We start from the raw sequence: 17,034 nt of genomic DNA, 5'->3' as shown, positions 1-17,034 counted from the left end.
GTTGTTAACTCACTCACTGTTATCGTACTTTTCCCCAATTATTTTTTTTAACTCAGCAGAGTGGTTGAAGATGAATTTGAAGCTGAAATGGGTCACCATTTTGGACAGGTTCAAGTCATGTAAACCTTGCTAACATCCAGTTTGGTCCTGAAGCAAGACGCTTTACGTCGCATGCCGATTCCAACCCTGAATAAAAATAGTTTGGTTGCATCAGGTGTCAAAACTGTGCCACGCATATCATGCAAGTGCGACCCCTGACCTGCTGTTGGGGGTACCTAATAAAGTGTCCAGTGGGTGCATGTGGCTAAAATCAATCATGCATGAATGTTTACAGCGTTCTTTCGTTATGATTCAGTCCTGGCATGACCAATGGTGTGAAAGTACAGTGTATGAATAATTGGGAAATAGTTTTATTCGTGAAATGTGTACACTGTTGGGATTTAAATCTACAATCTCAATGCATGGACTTTATTTGGGTCGAAAGAGCTTTTGTGGTGCTTCCTCTGTAAATTCTGCAGCTTAGGAATGTGATTTGTTATGAGCGTGCCTTTCAAATGTGTATTTGTTGCCTCTTTGCTGTTGTTACTGTTTGTTGATTTTGCACAATGGCTTTCACTTTTGAGGTTCGCCCACGCATGACATGCATGCCAAGTACTTGTTACGACCCGTATTGAGAATGAATGTAAGGTTTGATTTGTAAATGGTAATGTACAGAACATTCAATAACACTCTACACTTTTTAAAAAAAATGTGAAATGCAAAGTTACAAAAAAACAAAACAAGTATTGTAATGCTTAGATGTGTCATTTTTTGCTGTTTTTTTGATGGACATTTGTGAATGTGTACTTTAAAGTCAGTGTCAATGAATAACTGTTTTAAGTACTGTTACCCAATATCTTGTTGTTGAAATAAATTTGTATTTGTTGAATGTGTATCTTCTAAGTGTAAAAGACAAAGTAGCAAAATATTTTTTTCCTGAACAACAACAGTCAAATCCTCATTTTTGCTGCATTCTGTAATCCCAAACGCTTTATTCTGCTATGTTAGCTAATGTATTTTTTTTCTAGCTGGGAACCATTTCGGTGGTAAGAAACAGCACCACTGTTTGAATTGCAATGACAGAAGCTAAGCTGTGGTGTCATGTGCATGTGTAATATAATATTAAAGCAGAGATGCTACTGAGCTAACTGACAAGATGCCAAAAACTACACAGAGAGGGAGGAGCAAAGATAGGTCTTTTTATTATTATATAAGGGTTTAGTATTTACAAAAGTCAATTTCTGTTTATATTACATAATGTGCATTGCATTTCATATGAAGCGTATTTTTTTTAAGTACTTGCTATAGACGGTTGATTGCCTCCAGAAAAAAATGAATGCAGTTAAATTGTTTGTAGCGGTGCTGCTGTATTCCTCATTCAGAAATGTCATTTATAAATCAAATCCATTCCTCTTTTTTTATGGCTCAACATTTACATAACGTTTATCAGATGTGATGCTTTAATCACAGTTTCCCAAAAAGTGTTATGTTACTCTTTCATAAATGATTGAATGAAATTGCGTAAATGTACGAATCAGGGAAATGTATCTTGCCTAGCAGCACCTGACAACAGTATTGGCCGCCATCTTGTGGCCATTTTACGGACAGGAATTAGAAATAACAATAGAAAATTGCCATTAATATTTAATTTTAAGGAAAAATGCTAGATTGGGATATATATATATATATATCTGTGATTGTTTTTCTGTGGAATTTTGAGTACTTAAAAGTTTGAGAACGAGAACCGTTTTTTGTTTGTTTTATGCCACCACCTAGTGGCCTTGTCAGTATGGCGTTTGACTTGTCAACTGGTGCTCAATGGAAGAAAAAAAATGACAATGAGCTATTGAGCTTGTGGTTGCTTAGGAGTAATTGCCTCCAGCAGGTTCTACTTCTTCTAATACAAACCACTTGATTGCAACATTTCAAAGGTCAATTTTAGCACATAAAAAAGCCAGCTAGAGATGTAGTAATCCTTTTATTTTACAGACTCAAATAGTACCCATCACGTTGACTATAACAATAATAAAAAAAAAAAACGTTAACATTTGCGTATATTACGAGGAGTAGCTTCCAGGCTCAAACAGTTTGACGACCGCGGCTTCGCGGGCCCGAAGCACCAGCGTGTCCAGGTTGACGGCGCCCAGGCGCCCCATCGCCGTGCTGGCCACGAAGACGCCGGCCTCGGGCAGACTGGGCGCCCAAGCGGGATCCAGGCCTTGGGGCTCGGACCCGGTGTTGAGCAGAACCAGGAAGTGGACGCATCCCCACGAGCGCAGAAATGCCAGAAGGGGAGGCGCGGAGGAAGAGGACAGGTTGTAGGTGGCGTTGAAGGGGAGGAAGGTGAAGTTTCCGAAGACGAGAGCTTCTTCGCGTGCTCGGTTATGACTCAGGGAGTTGAAGAGAGCTACTGTGGAATGCCTCGACTTGAAATTATCCTCAAGAAGAAGAAGAAAGTGGTTCAGTCCGTTTCAATAGAAGTACAGCTACTTGTATCGTGTGAGGCTGTGAGCTAAGCTGGCTAGCATGGACAGTTGCAGTTGGATAGCAAAAGGGAGCAAAGACTTGAACAATTTCCACAGGTACTTAATTTAATAGACATGACACAAATCAAAGAGGCGCCACCGTGTGGCGTGTTACTGTACTACCATAAAAGAGGTCTTGAAAAAGACAGACAGAAATATATTCACAGTGGATATAAAAAGTCTATACACCCCTGTTCAAATGCCAGATTTTGTGTGATAAAAAATGAGACAAAGCTAAATCATCTACTAACCTATAAGCTGTAGTGTACTATACAACTCCAACTACTTTACAAAAAGAAAAAATAATAATTTTCTATTAAACCATATTAAGTATCAAAATAAGAACATACTGTGGTGAACGCCATTATCCTGGTCACGTGATCGTGATGATGTCACGATGATCACGTGACTATCCAAAATGGCCAATGCTGTACTTAATGCAAAAGTATTCATAAAAAGTTACATAAAATCATAATCGCTCGGCATGAATTGACTTTTTTTTTTCCGGGGAAGAGTTAAAATTAACCATTTTACAGAATAGCGGGTTAGTTTTTCATAAGTCTTGTATTCCTTTAAATATACTTTTTAGGAATAAACATACCTCCCCAATCAAACTATTTATTGGTCTCCATGATTATACATTCCAGGACTAAAAAGTCCAGCTATAAAAGTGACAACTTTGTGAAAATAAAATATACATAATGCTAATACTCACTGCGGAGTCGGAGTATTTGCTGCCATTTCCTCCCTGCAATATGCCATCATGTGGAGAAACACAAAACAGTTGCATAAGACTTGAATTCAGTATTTAGCAAATACATTTGAATGTAAATCTTGAACTGAACCTGTGCGGGATATAATTGGTCATACTGGACCACAGGTGTCCCAGGCAGCGTCATGAGCAACACCAGCAGCAGACTCCTCAAATCAGAAGGCGCTTTGCCTCCAACCTAACAAGAGACAAGTTGTCCTTTAGACCTTCAGCCCATGATGTCATACGGAGAATGTTCACTGTCACACCATCGTTTGCCGTTCTTACCATCCAGCCGAGCCACGTGTCTTCAGGCGTCTGCAGATGAGTCTCGATGGCGTCGGCCACCTGGCGGGCTGACAGTGGGCGAGGTGAGGCGGGCAGCACGGACCTCAGGAGCACGTCCACCAAGGTGATGTTGAGCTGCTGGCCGGAGACCCTCAGAGGGGGAAGGAGGTCTCGCGTCTGCTTGACCACAATAATCCTGAACAAACACAGACACGTTAAATTAAGGCTCCCATCAATTTCCTGAAGTATTTATTAAATTCAAAATAATTCACTGCAAATGTATTTAATAATTGCATTGTCTTGGGTTAAAAACAAACTTTAAACTGCTGTGACATCATGAATGAAGACATCAAGGAAAATGTATTAGTCCAAGCTTTTTTTAAACGATGAATTCAGTGATTCTTTTAAGTACCACTAGAGGGAGCCCCTGTACTACTAGCATTTGCGATCATTAGTATTTCAAGCCAAGGGCAGCAGTAAGAAAAACATTTTTACAGCTGTTGAACTAATTTTGACTACATATTTAGGGTAACTTGTATTTTAAAAAAAGAACTTGAAATTTAACAAAAGGCACTCTTTGAATTTTTATATTTACATATAGCTAAAATAAAATATTTTAATCAGCTCTGCTTCCATATTGTCATAAAAAAATGTCATTGTTCTGTCTTTATTGTACATCAACAGCTGTCAATTGTTTTAATGTGTATAAATCCAAATGCACAAAAAACTATAACAACAAAAGATTTTAGCCTCGAGAAGTTGCCTTGATTTAGGGCTAGATGGTAGGAGCAAACTCAACTCACTTCACAACAAGCATCAATTTGATATATTTCGTAAATATTCTTCCCAAAATAGACTTCAAGCTGTCTATTAAAACTCCCAGTTTAAGTTTACCATCAAATGAAACATAAAGCAAAAAGAATTACACATTGTATATGTAAAACAACCCCATAATTTTGCCGAAGGAACCCTGCTAGCGTAATGCTAACACACAACGCAAAACATCGTTGCTAGGCTAACAAATAGCATAGATGTTGTAGTGCTCTAAAACCCTTTAAGCAACAGATATTTGAACACAAATAGTGCAGATTTAGACAAACAAAATGGCGTAGAAACACTCACAAGTACACATTACTAAACCTCTACAAAAAATGATTAATTTTATCGCATCTTACTGAGCACAAGGGTGTAAAAGTGGGCGTAATCAACCCACCAATAAACAACTGACAATACCTTTCTTCATCTTCTTTACTGAACTCCTCCAAAACACCTCGCCACAGCATCAAGGACTGTAATGCAAATATCCATTTAATAAAATGTTTAAAACTATTTTTTTTTTTAAAGGTCCTCAAGTGATAAAATATTTACCTTTTCGGTGTAAGCTGTACCCGTGTCACACATTAAAAATCCTGCCACGCCTTGACCCAACCACAAACGAAGTGCATGCTGTGGGAATGTTATACACATTTCAGCAAATGTCGCATTGCTAAACCAGAATTTCTCAATGAGATCATGTCAGACCTGCGTGGCGTCCCAGGCTTCTTTAGTCTCCGCGTCTTCACGAGCCCCAAAAAGCTGCACATCGCACACGTCCAGGACCACTTTGAGGCCTGCGCGTCGAGACATAATCACACATGTGGACGGAGAACACGAGCAGAAACGAAAAACTAATGGCTCGGCAGGAACTTGGATAGTTTAATCATGCCATAATAAGCCAAAACAACACTAAACCACTCCACCAGCTGTGTAACGGGCTTAATACAGATTTGAAAAATACATTGGAAGAGGACCTTCAAAAAAATAATCACACTAAATCGAAGAGAAAAAAAAAATCACAATGAGATTATTTTCCAAAATCATTCAGTTAAAAACCTTTGACTCACTCACCCACTTTGTTGCTCTCGCTGAGCAGATGTTGGACCTGTGGCAGCATTCCTGAGCTCTCTCCTCCGCTCTCTGTTGCATTTGAAGGTCCGAACAAGCCACTCAGGATGAGAGCACTAATGCCCAAAGACTTGAGGTAGGAAAACTGATCACATAGCGCTATATTTATTTCAAACAAACAAAAGTAGGGGTTAGGGTTTCAAAGTATTATTTTAAAATGGAGTTGGGGTTACAAAGTAGTGTTTTAAATTAGGGTTAAGGTTCAAAGAGGGTTTGGGTTTAAAGTTCAGGTTTCATATTAGGGTTTCAACCTTGGGTTAAAGTTTCAAGTTAGGGTTTCATATGAGAATTTCAAATTAGAACGTTATAATCTGTGGTATACGAGTCATAACATTGGCAACAGATAAAACTATCTGAGATTTTTATCTTGACAATAATGCTGACCTTTGATTCCTTCTATGTAACAGCTTGTTTGCCATTTTGGTTGCATTGATGGTTACTGAGCATCATTACTTTCACAAAGTCAGAATTGAAAACACACGTTTTGCAATGGCTCCCATTGCACGGAGGCCTTTGTTGTACACAACGTGGTAAAGACTAGGTGCTATTGTTTGCAGTCAACAGGAAACTGTCTCAGTCTGTGCGGTTTCTGATGCGGTATCGGTTCATCTTTAGTCGGGTATTCGCACGCCAGCTTACCCTGGACTGGTGGCCAGCCAATCGCAGGGCATTTATAGGCAAACAACTATTCACATTCCTACCTAGAACCTAGAACTTGCCGGGTTTGATCCACCAATCGAGCAAAACAGTACGGAGGACGTCAGTGAAATGGTGTGGCGTTCTTCAACTTCCTATCTGTAACACTAGGGGGCATAACATTTTAATTATTCTACTTTCCAAATTTTAATTAATTAAATAAATAAATTTTATAACATTAAAATAACTAACTACCACATAACAGTTGTAACTGGTTACAATAAAAATACAATTTAAATAACTGATAATGGAGCTTAACTGTCTCACCGTCGACGGCCCCTGAGCCCGCAGGTGGCGTCCGGGTGAAGAGGTCGGGCTGCAGTTGAAAAAAGACCGACTTCTGCCACCAGTTTAGCGGCGTGGCCACAGGCCGCGGGCTGGTGACGATGATGGCCACGGCGGTAGCCAGCATGGCGAGCCACGCCAGCCAGAAGAGCACCACCAGGTAGCAGCGTAGCCTCTTCCAGCCGGGCCCTCCCGCCGACTCGTCCAGCTCCTCCTTGCTCAAGGGCCGCCATTCTTGCTCCGGCTCCCCTTCCTCCCCAAACTCCGGGACGAGCAAAGCGGCCGTCTCCGAGGAGCCGGCGGCCCCGCTGGACGAGAGACCCGAGCCGGCCACGCTGCCATAGCCGGTGTCGCCGACGTTCAGGGGCATGGCGCTGGGCTGCAGGTGAGAGGGGACACTCGTGAACCGGCTCGCACTTTCTCGTTAGTGGCATTTCCTGCTTCTTACAGGTGTTTTATGATGAGCCCTCACCCAATTCAATGTGCTGGCAATGTGTTTGTTTACATTCACTCTGAGCACGATTAAAGGCCAGATCATGAATGCACATTCAAAACTTGCTAGCAGTTTTGAAACTGCAAACAACCTCGTGGGAAACAGAAAAATGTGTTTGTATGTTTAGGAAGAAAAAAAAACACATACAATAATTTGTTTCCAGTAGTATGACGAGCTACTGCGGTAACAACATTAATGGCAATAAATAAATAAAACAAAACGATGGAGAATCATCAAGCAAAAATAAAGTGACCAGTGCAGTAATCTTAAACAATAAAATTAATTAATTAATACTTATTATTAAATTAAAATGCATTTTTAGGGCATATGAAATACAAAAAATATTTAAAAACAAAACAAAACAAAAACATGTATTTAAACTTATGGGACACCCTATAGAATATTTAAATAATATAATTAATTTGTTACAATGTTCCCTCGTTTTCTGCTCAAGAAATGAAATCCGAGAATCTCAAAGAAAAAAAGAAAGAAAATAAATGAAAGCCGAGAAGTAGTTAGCTTTATGTTGTACATTTATTATAAATGTTTTAAGGCTCTAAAACCCCTCACCACCATCGAGGCATTTGCATTTTCTCACATTTCTCTCTTTAAACATTTTCAATGTTCAAACCTTCATAAATTTGATAAAATAGATTAATTACTGTAAAAAAAAAATGCATGCAAATTTGCGCCCCAAAAAATCTGCTATATAGCGAGGCCGCAAAAAGTGAACCGCGTTACAGCGAGGGAACACTGTACTCCTCTTAAAGTTGCGACATGGTGAATTACATTATACCTTTTTGAATGTCATTGTTCTAATTTTAGCGCCATGTCAATTTAGACTTGATTGTGGCCTATAAAATGTGTTGGACTTTATATGTTTCTTGAAAATGTCCATTTGTCATACCTTATTTTTGAGCACATATTCTTCCTTAACTGATATTTGACTCCTCGATTTTTTTTCCTGCCGTATAACAACCAGCCAAACAAACACAGTTACTACTCACTTTATCTCTTTCCTTTCAAATCGTCTTGTCGTGGAACTTTCGCCTGCGTGGGGTCTCGCTGTCCTGACTTTTGCAGAGTGAGGAGGTAAGAAGTAACCTCTGTCCAATAAAGGCATTGCTGAGTCACTTAATACACAGGTGCCGATCCTCACTACGCACCCTTACAACACATTCTGAAGACACATGACAAAGACCTTCCATCGTGTGCTCTTCTAACCTCGTATGTCAGACGCAGAAGTATTTGGATGATGACGTACGTTTTATGATTATATAGAGTGATTGAAATGGAGACTTTGTTTTCTATCACCAATGAATTTAATTAAAATGCCATTCATTTGTTTCTGTGCTCCAAAAAACGGCAATAAATGTTTGTTTTTTAAAATAAAAAAATAAAAATAGCACTCTGACATTTTTTCTTATCAAAACATACAGTACAACGTAATTACATCGAATGTAAAATATAAAGCAGTTTGTGCATCATGGCCACCAGGAGGCAGCATAATGCATACAGACAAACCATGTGTTGATTTGCTGATGAAACAAAAGGTTATCACACTAAACTGCAGTAGTCTAATACTGTACTAACATTTTTTTCAGAGGATAAAGAACATACGCCTCTGAGTATCGTTTTATGCTCTGTCTCCCTGTGTCGGTACCGGTTAAGTTCAAGTACAAGTTGTTTATTATTAGCGCAGCATCGACGCTAGTTTTTTTTTTAGCACGCCTATGGAGGGAATTTAATGAGTTAATACCGTATGTGTATTAAGTGCACATGTATGACCATGTGTGATGTCTCGTTTAGTTGGTGCTAGCATGCTATTTATGCTAGTGTCACGAGCTTCTAGTTTAGATGAGCCTATTGTGAAGGTGGTGTGTTAGTTTTTGAATAATTTAACCACTAAATAGTGTTATGTGTAACATGGGTTCATGATTGTGTACATGCTAGCCGCATTGTGTTGATGCTTTATGATGTTTGTTTTAAGTGCTTTAGCGCCATCTTGTGGGGTGGGGTCAATTTGTTTTTCGTAATTCACGACTAGATTTTAACATTGTATGCCGCGAACAACAGTTACATAATCTGTGATGTCACACCTCACACAATCTTCCAAAGTTCCCGTCAGTCATTTAATAAAACATTTGTGCTAATTCCTTGTATCTCTCTCCTCAAGTTCGCTCACGCATTCCTTTATCCCGTCGTGGCTTCCTGCTCACCTTTTGACCCCTGACAGCTTCGTGTCAACTTCTTTAGCGTATGTCATCACGAGAAGATGCGGCACGTGCGGAGAGCACATTGTTTATTATTGACTTGTGTATGGTAAAGTACAGTATACGTAAGTATTGTACGGTCGCGGGACACTTGATTGTATACAGTCGGTACAATCTAATGACATCCAGTACAAGAGCTGTATCCCAAATTTAGCATTTCCAAAGATGATTATGCTCTGTTGTGATTGTGTGGTGTGGAATTTCATCATACCTATTAAATATTGCTAGTATTTGGTTAAATATTTACATATATCATTTAATTACATAAAGCACATTCCATGAAAATGTACAATTTAGTATACATTCATAGCAATAACATTTTACTTTTCTTTCTTTTTTTCCTTTAGCACTATCTTTAAGAGCTTGTGTTGTACTTTCTTTCATCCAGAAAGTAGAAGTTGTCTGCATTATTTTGTCAGCGTTTTCTCTTTAAACTGCACTAAATGAATCCCTCTCTGATAGTATCAATCAAAAATAATTTCTTTGTAAAGACAGAATGATACAATGTTTATGATGCATATTGAAAGTGTTAAATAATTTGATATTTTGTAAACTGCCCAGAAATTGGCATAAATTAATATGCTGCGTCAATGAGTTCCTCTGAAATGTGGATGGGCTTGATGAAAGATGTTGATGAAAAGATTTCCATGGTGATGCTTTTAGCTGGAATCCTCTTCTGATCCACCAATGTCCTAAAATGGCATAAAACAGCATAATTATGCACTGTATATTGTTTTAAAAAAAAAAACGTAATTGAAAATTAGTTTAAAGATGCTGGATGTCCCAAAACAGTGTACTAAAATCAAATGATAAATGAAAATGACGAGAAGAATAAAAGATAAATGTGTCTGTAATGTTGCGTACCATTGGCTCGTGAGTCCTGAGAGCTGCGAGGTGTTTCTGATACGAAGAGATGATGCAATCTCGCCTGCATGGCGACAAATGTCAAAAAGAACAACTAATTTCTCAAATGTTGCATCGGCATCCTCACTTTTGAGTCCTTATGTGTGTTTCAGTGCTTACTTGCTGGTGATGCCGCCCCCTGGAGGAAGTCCCGGTAATTCCTCCTCGGTGAGGAACTTGATCACATGCCAAAGGTCAGGATCCTCATTTTTGGACCGCATCATCTTGATGATTTCTGGAAGTGAAACTAGATTAGAAAGAGCAAACAAAACAACAACTCAAAAGTTTTTATTTCATTTTTTTTTTTTTAAGGTGAGCACCTTCTACTTTCATGTCGATGTGTTGTTCCAACGCCGCCTCCTGCTGCAGTGCCTCTTGGGACACCTGGGGGGCGCCCGGGAGGCACACTATAATGATGCTGATATTATCCAGGCTGCCCTGCAGGGGGCGACAGATTAGTATTGGTTAATCAAGTAATATGGAAAATAAAACATATATATAGTACTGTAAAGAAGAAAAAATTAATTAAGTCTGGTGACGTACTACACATTTGTATAACAAAAAATAGGCTATTATTATAATTAACTCATTCACTGCCATAAATTCATTTAAAAAACATGATTAAAAATAGGGGCATGAGGCGATTTAATTTTGTAATTGTTATTAATCGCATGACTTCACTAGTTAACTCACGATTAATCACAAATTTTATAACGGTTTTAAATGTACAATAAAAAAAATCTAGGTTTTCATACTCTTGTTAACAAAAGTGGGAAAAATATTTTTAAATTAATAGAAATAGTTAAAATGATTTTTTGACGTTTATAGCTGTCAATGGCAGGGAATTAATTTTAAAAAAAAGAAGAAAAGATTAAAAATTCGGGGCGTCAGGTGATTCAAGTTTTTAATTGTAATTAATCGCATGACTTCACTAGTTAACTCGCAATTAATCACAAATTTCATATCTGTTCTAAATGTACAATAAAAACAATTCTAGGTTTTCATACTCTTGTTAACAAAAGTGGAAAAAAAAGTTAAACTAATTGAAATAGTTAAAATTAATTTTTGACGTTTATAGCCGTCAATGGCAGTGAATGAGTTAAATTATAATGATTTTTATATAGTAATTTTGAAGATGTTCACCAAAGCAAAATGGCTTTACATGGCACTTAAAATAATTCTCTTAAGTATGTCTTAATAATGGCAAAGGTACTGCGTGTCCAGTATATAATGAGGCAGGTTTGATGACATCATCCACATCCTCTATGATGTCATCACACAGCCGAGGAACAGCAAGTCTCATGAGTGAGTGCTGGTAGACTTTAAGCTTTTCAGGTGTAACAAATAGACCGCCATGTAAGGGTAGGATAATGCCACTGAGCTGGTGTATATCGAGCAACAGCACTCCCCCACATTTAGTGTTAATCCCAGCCATGTGTCGTCCAATGTCCCAGCGTAGCATAATAGCGAACGCGACTATTTATAGTGTCAGGTTGACGCTCTCGACTGGGAGGTCGGATAAATCTACTTACAAATGAACGTCAGCGTAATGCCTCTTTGTCATGCTCATGCCTCCCTTCAATGTAAAGCTCTCCATTCATGAAAACACTTGTTGTAACTGTTGGGAAACTATTACTTGCTGCACATGACTTACATCACATTTGGTGCCCCTGCACGGTACGAACTTAAAATGTCACAACGATATATAAATTTAACAATTGAGTTTTATTGTTGTTGTTTGATTGTTGTGCACCATCTGGGAACAGGAAGTGAGGTTTTAAAGAAATTTGGAACCATTTCATAATTTGATGGCGACGAGAAAAACTGTTTGCAACCATAAAAACAGTTTTGAGAACATATTTACAACCGTTTGCAACCTTCAACAAACCTTGATGAACAAATACACCCTCACAAGGCCTCACAAGCGCAATCGTTTTAATATAATAAGAAAGAAACCCGGTGTAAGGCAATCACAGAGTCAAATGCGCTGCACGTGATGCCCATTTTTACGGGGAAAAAAGTCAATTTAGAGGGAATTATGAACTGTTCCAGCAGCTAAACTTTATCTGGGGCTAATCAGAGAAACTTTAAATTGTGGCAGTTGTGTGCTGACGCCCATTTAGTGAGTTTGAATGTGATTGGTTAATTTTGAACGCTGTCCTGTCCCCACTTTCTAAGAGGGTGTGCACACTTATGCAACCCCAAAGCGTATGCCATTATTCAAATAAACAGTAATGTTGTCGTTATTCAAGTACATCATCCTTAAACATTTCTTGACAATGATATGTTAGATGTGACATTCTGATTAATATTACATTTGTGGAATATGAGTTATGAAGCAAAATCCAGCCGTTTTTATCCATCTCATGCGGCGGCCATTTTGCCACTTGTTGTCAACTGAAGATGACATCACAGTTGCTCCAACGACCAATCACAGCTCACTTGTTTTCTGAAACTGAGCTGTGATTGGTTGTTGCCTGAGACCTGAGCGGGGTCGACTTCCCCTTAAAATTGAAATTTTAAAATTGGGAATTTGTTTGGCCCCGCCCCACTTATTTGCACATCGTCTCACCTTGTAGAGACAAAGGTCGATGACTTGCGTGCAAATCTCTCGCAGGTCGTCGCACACCTGCAGGCGGCTGCGCACAAAGGCGCAGAGTTCCTCGTTGCCGATGGCGTCCCAAACGCCGTCGCACGCCAGCACGATGAACTCGTCCCGGGCCGCCCGCGCCACCTCGTACACTTCGGGCTCGGGCGACACCAGCTGCTCCGTCTGCGGCCTCCAGTCCACCTCCTTGAAGTCAAAGTCGCCCAGCGCTCTGGATACGGCCAGCGAGCCGTTGATGCGTTGCAGCGTGACGGAGCCGCCGGCGTTCTGTATGCGCTCCTTCTCCCTGGGGTTGAAGGGCTTGTGGTCCTCGGTGTAGAAGACCAGCTTGCCGTCGTTGCAGAGAAGAGTGCGCGAATCCCCGCAGTTGATGAAGTACACGTATTGCGGGGAGATCATAATGGCCGCCGCCGTGGTTCCGCTCCGGTCCCAGTTGTCCTCACGGGCCAGTTTGTGCATGTGGCGGTCGATTTCGAGGAATCCCTCGCGGATGCCCTCCTTCACCTGTTCTGGGTCTTCGCTTGATTTTACATCACCTGTGTCAAACGCATGGCTCTATTTCAGGGGTCAGCAACCTTTACTGGCAAAAGAACCATTTTAGGCTAAATAAATACTAAATCTGTCTGCAGCCGCAAAACATTTGAACATTGTGATGAGTGAAGTCGTGTGTTCAGGTTGGTCTAATGTACTGAGAACCCAAGAGATAATTAGAGCTGCACCATAACAGAAAAATATGCCGCATCCACACTTTGAAATTCATTTTTTCTTTCCTCCGTTTTTGGATTTAAGAAGAAAAAAAATTGGTGTAATTTTTCATACTTTGTTTTTCATACGTTTTTAGAATTTTCTGCCTTTCTGTCAAATTTTTAACAATTTTAGAGATAAATTAGGGTCATTTTCTGTCTCTTACCTTCCTTTACTAGACATTTTGTGGCTTTTTTGTTAACATTTTTTCTGCCTTTTTAATATAAATTTTGGGCAATTTTGTGGACATTTTATGGTAATTTTCAAAATTTATTTTGTTTTTGGACAATTTATGGCTTTTAAAATATTTTCTTTTCAGTCTTTTCTTAAATAAATTTTCTGACTTTGTATTGGTAATTTTGTGGACATTTTATGGTATTTTTCGGGATTTTTTCTTTTGTTTTTGGACATTTCATAATAACTTTTGAAACATTTTCTTTTCTGCTTTAAAAAAATAAGTTTTCTGGCTTTTTTTGTGGCAATTTTGTCTACATTTTACAGTAATTTTCAGGATTTCTTCTTTTGTTTTTGAACATTTTATAGCTACGTTTCACATTTTTTTGGCAATTTTTTTAAATTCTATGACATTTTTTGCAATTTCATGGACATTTTTATGCTAATTTTCTGCTTTTCCTCTTCCCTTTTGGGCATTTTATGGTCTCAAAAAAAGTCTTACAATATGTGAATATTTAATTATTCTTTAAAAAAAAATCTGAATCATTAATTCATTTAAATCATATTTTATCCCAAAAAATAAAAAAAATTCTGACATTTTTTGTCAATTTTCAAAATTTATTTTGTTTTTGGACAATTTATGGCTTTTTAAATATTTTCTTTCCAGTCTTTTCTTAAATAAATTTTCTGACTTTATATTGGTAATTTTGTGGACATTTTATGGTATTTTTCGGGATTTTTTCTTTTGTTTTTGGACATTTCATAATAACTTTTTAAACATTTTCTTTTCTGCTTTAAAAAAACAAGTTTTCTGGCTTTTTTTGTGGCAATTTTGTCTATATTTTACAGTAATTTTCAGGATTTCTTCTTTTGTTTTTCAACATTTTATAGCTACGTTTCACATTTTTTCTGCATTTTTTTTTTAAAATTCTCTGACATTTTTGGCAATTTCATGGACATTTTAAGCTAATTTTCTGCTTTTCCTCCATTTTATGGTCTCAAAAAAAGTCTTACAATATGTGAATATTTAATTATTCTTTAAAAAAAATCTGAATCATTAATTCATTTAAATCATATTTTATCCCCAAAAATAAAAAAAATTCTGACATTTTTTGGCAATTTTCAAAATTTATTTTGTTTTTGGACAATTTATGGTTTTTTTGAACATTTTTTTTCCTGCCTTTTTTAAAATCCATTTTCTGACTTTGTATTGGCCATTTTATTGTAATTTTCACAATTTTTTTTATTTTCTTTGTAGACATTTCATAGTAACATTTTAAACATTTTCTTTTCTGCTTTAAAAAAAAATCTGACTTTTGGGTTGGGGGGGCAGCAATTTTGTCTACATTTTACAGTATTTTCTTCTTTTGTTTATCGACATTTTATAGCTACGTTTCACATTTTTCAGCATTTTTTTTTAAATTCTCTGACATTTTGGGCAATTTTATGGACATTTTATGGTAAAAAATCAGTTTGAATTTATGTTCCAGTACCTGTGGCGAGGATGTGGTCCAGCAGGTTCCTGGAGCAGTACTGGGCCACCGTGCTCCCCGCGTGGCCGTCAAACACTGCGAAGTAGGCCCACTCGCTCAGCTCCCCTCTCATGTGAGGCATGCAAGTGTGCGCGTCTTCCATCTGAGCCCTCCAGCCCTGCATGCTCGCCACCGCGTAGTTTACCCCCGACTGAGACCCCCCCTCGGACACGTGCTTCTCCAAGACGGGCCTCTCCAGGTACGGGCTGGGCATGTCGTCCTCTTCGTCGAAGCTGTCCTGCTCCTCTTGCCCCTTTTCTCTTGAGCCGCCTTTGAAAAAGAAGGTCACCATCTTCTCCGTTTCTTTAACCAGCTGGCGGAGGAAGGAGGGCACCTCCACGTTGCTCGCCCTGCGCGCCGTCCTCATCACGCCTCGGAGGCGCTGCTCGAGCTTCTTGCTCGACCTGGCCGCCGCGAGCCTCCTCCTCCTGCTGGTGACCCTCCGTCGGACCTGAGTCTTCCTCAGCAGGTCCAGGGCAGCTGATGAGCAGGTGAACTCAAACTTAAGTCGAAAAGATGGACTTAAAATGAAACACGGAGCTCACGCAGGTTCTTGCATCCTTCACTAATGTGGTCACGCTGTGAATTTGATCACAACTCTTTGGGTCTGTGTGTTCTGTACTCCTCCCGTCTTAGCCGCAAGCGTCTATTGGCTTGTCTATTTCCGCATCTTTATCCTACTTGGCTTCCACCTTCCTCCCTCCCTTCGTCTCTAGAACACTGCTGGGTTAATCACTTACATGACTTGCCAGCACACATGCGGCCTTTAGAATACGCCGGGAACTGGTTTAATTCTAACTCACTAATTGATGGAAAACATTATTAATAAAAACTTTGGATAAAGATATTTTTGTGACTTCTTGATTAATTCACCCCCAAATAAAAAACAACTTTTTTTTTTCTTCAGAAAGCCCCAAAATTCTGCAAATATGTGAATATGGGTGCAAAACTGCGATTATGCATCGATTGTAGTTTGAGGTTGTAATATCACCATCCACCACTAGATGGCAGACACGGCTTGTACTGCCCAGATCTCGGTTTTCAGCAGGGTAACAAGATGGCGTCCGTATGTCATGTGACCAGCAGTTGACCCATCATACTGTGATGGGTCACGCTGTGATTGGTCAACTGCTGGTCACATGACAAATGGACGCCATCTTGTTACCCTGCTGAAACCAAGTTGGTTGCGCTTACGCCAGATCTTGTGCTGCCCTATATGACATGAGTAAGCCTAATATTTTTTGCACATTTGGAATGATATGCAAAGACAAACAGTTTCTCAATAATAATATGATTTTGAGCGAGTTGATTTTTGAGGAAAAAAAGGCACAAAATGAGTTGGTTTGTTGTTTAGTGGTGGTCTTGTGCTGTCCTCGAATGGTAATTTAGATTTTTATGCAAGAAGGCAAAAAAAAAAATGCTTCAAACTCTTTGTTGTTGAGAAACATGAAAAATGAATATAATAAAAGCACACATTTTTCACCTATGGATATATTTGGTCCATATCTAAAATGGCATTTTTATCACTCGTGTGTGGTCCTATGTGGCCCCTGAGTAGCTCTGACAAAAATTTGTGGCCCATTTAAAAGTTGCCCATCCCTGGTCTACAGTGTTGCTCATTAGGTGTACGTTGACTCTACACATTTTGAATCTTATTTCCTATAAGTCTATAAACAGAAGTAAACCTTTAATCAATGTTGGTCACTGGCAGCGGCAAAAGTTAAATTAAGCTTGGCCGTTCACCTTGCAAATACCCAATTAAGACTGTTGACACGGCAA

At 38.9% G+C, this 17,034-nt stretch overlaps 3 protein-coding genes and 1 long non-coding RNA gene across 5 annotated transcripts in view; 2 read left to right on the top strand and 2 right to left on the bottom strand.

Moving 5' to 3' along the window:
- ptgir (prostaglandin I2 receptor) overlaps positions 1-928 on the top strand; it is a 32,490-nt gene extending 31,562 nt beyond the window's left edge. For both annotated transcript variants that reach the window (XM_077565276.1, XM_077565277.1), the window contains one exon: positions 1-928. This exon is cut by the window's left edge and continues 2,224 nt beyond it. The gene's annotated coding sequence lies outside the window, so the exon portion shown is untranslated.
- Positions 929-2,004: 1,076 nt separating this feature from the next.
- Positions 2,005-6,998, bottom strand: LOC144052488 (amino acid transporter heavy chain SLC3A2). Its single transcript, XM_077566591.1, has 9 exons — positions 6,511-6,998; positions 5,491-5,646; positions 5,125-5,213; positions 4,972-5,049; positions 4,837-4,892; positions 3,604-3,799; positions 3,410-3,514; positions 3,280-3,312; positions 2,005-2,477 (listed from the first exon to the last, which is right to left on the bottom strand). Exons 1-9 carry the CDS (start codon positions 6,896-6,898, stop codon positions 2,097-2,099), a joined length of 1,482 nt encoding a protein of 493 aa, XP_077422717.1. The 5' UTR covers positions 6,899-6,998; the 3' UTR covers positions 2,005-2,096.
- Positions 6,528-10,686, top strand: LOC144052490 (uncharacterized). The gene is made up of 3 exons (XR_013294226.1): positions 6,528-6,913; positions 10,311-10,391; positions 10,510-10,686. It is a non-coding gene; the product is annotated as an uncharacterized LOC144052490 (long non-coding RNA).
- On the bottom strand, positions 9,537-15,889 carry ppm1na (protein phosphatase, Mg2+/Mn2+ dependent, 1Na (putative)). Its single transcript, XM_077566592.1, has 6 exons — positions 15,217-15,889; positions 12,770-13,341; positions 10,518-10,635; positions 10,318-10,432; positions 10,159-10,222; positions 9,537-9,986 (listed from the first exon to the last, which is right to left on the bottom strand). Exons 1-6 carry the CDS (start codon positions 15,620-15,622, stop codon positions 9,954-9,956), a joined length of 1,308 nt encoding a protein of 435 aa, XP_077422718.1. The 5' UTR covers positions 15,623-15,889; the 3' UTR covers positions 9,537-9,953.
- Positions 15,890-17,034: the final 1,145 nt, after the last annotated feature.

This window comes from Vanacampus margaritifer, chromosome 5, assembly GCF_051991255.1.
Source record: "Vanacampus margaritifer isolate UIUO_Vmar chromosome 5, RoL_Vmar_1.0, whole genome shotgun sequence".
Taxonomy (NCBI): domain Eukaryota; kingdom Metazoa; phylum Chordata; class Actinopteri; order Syngnathiformes; family Syngnathidae; genus Vanacampus; species Vanacampus margaritifer.
This window is presented reverse-complemented; position numbering and strand designations above follow the sequence as displayed.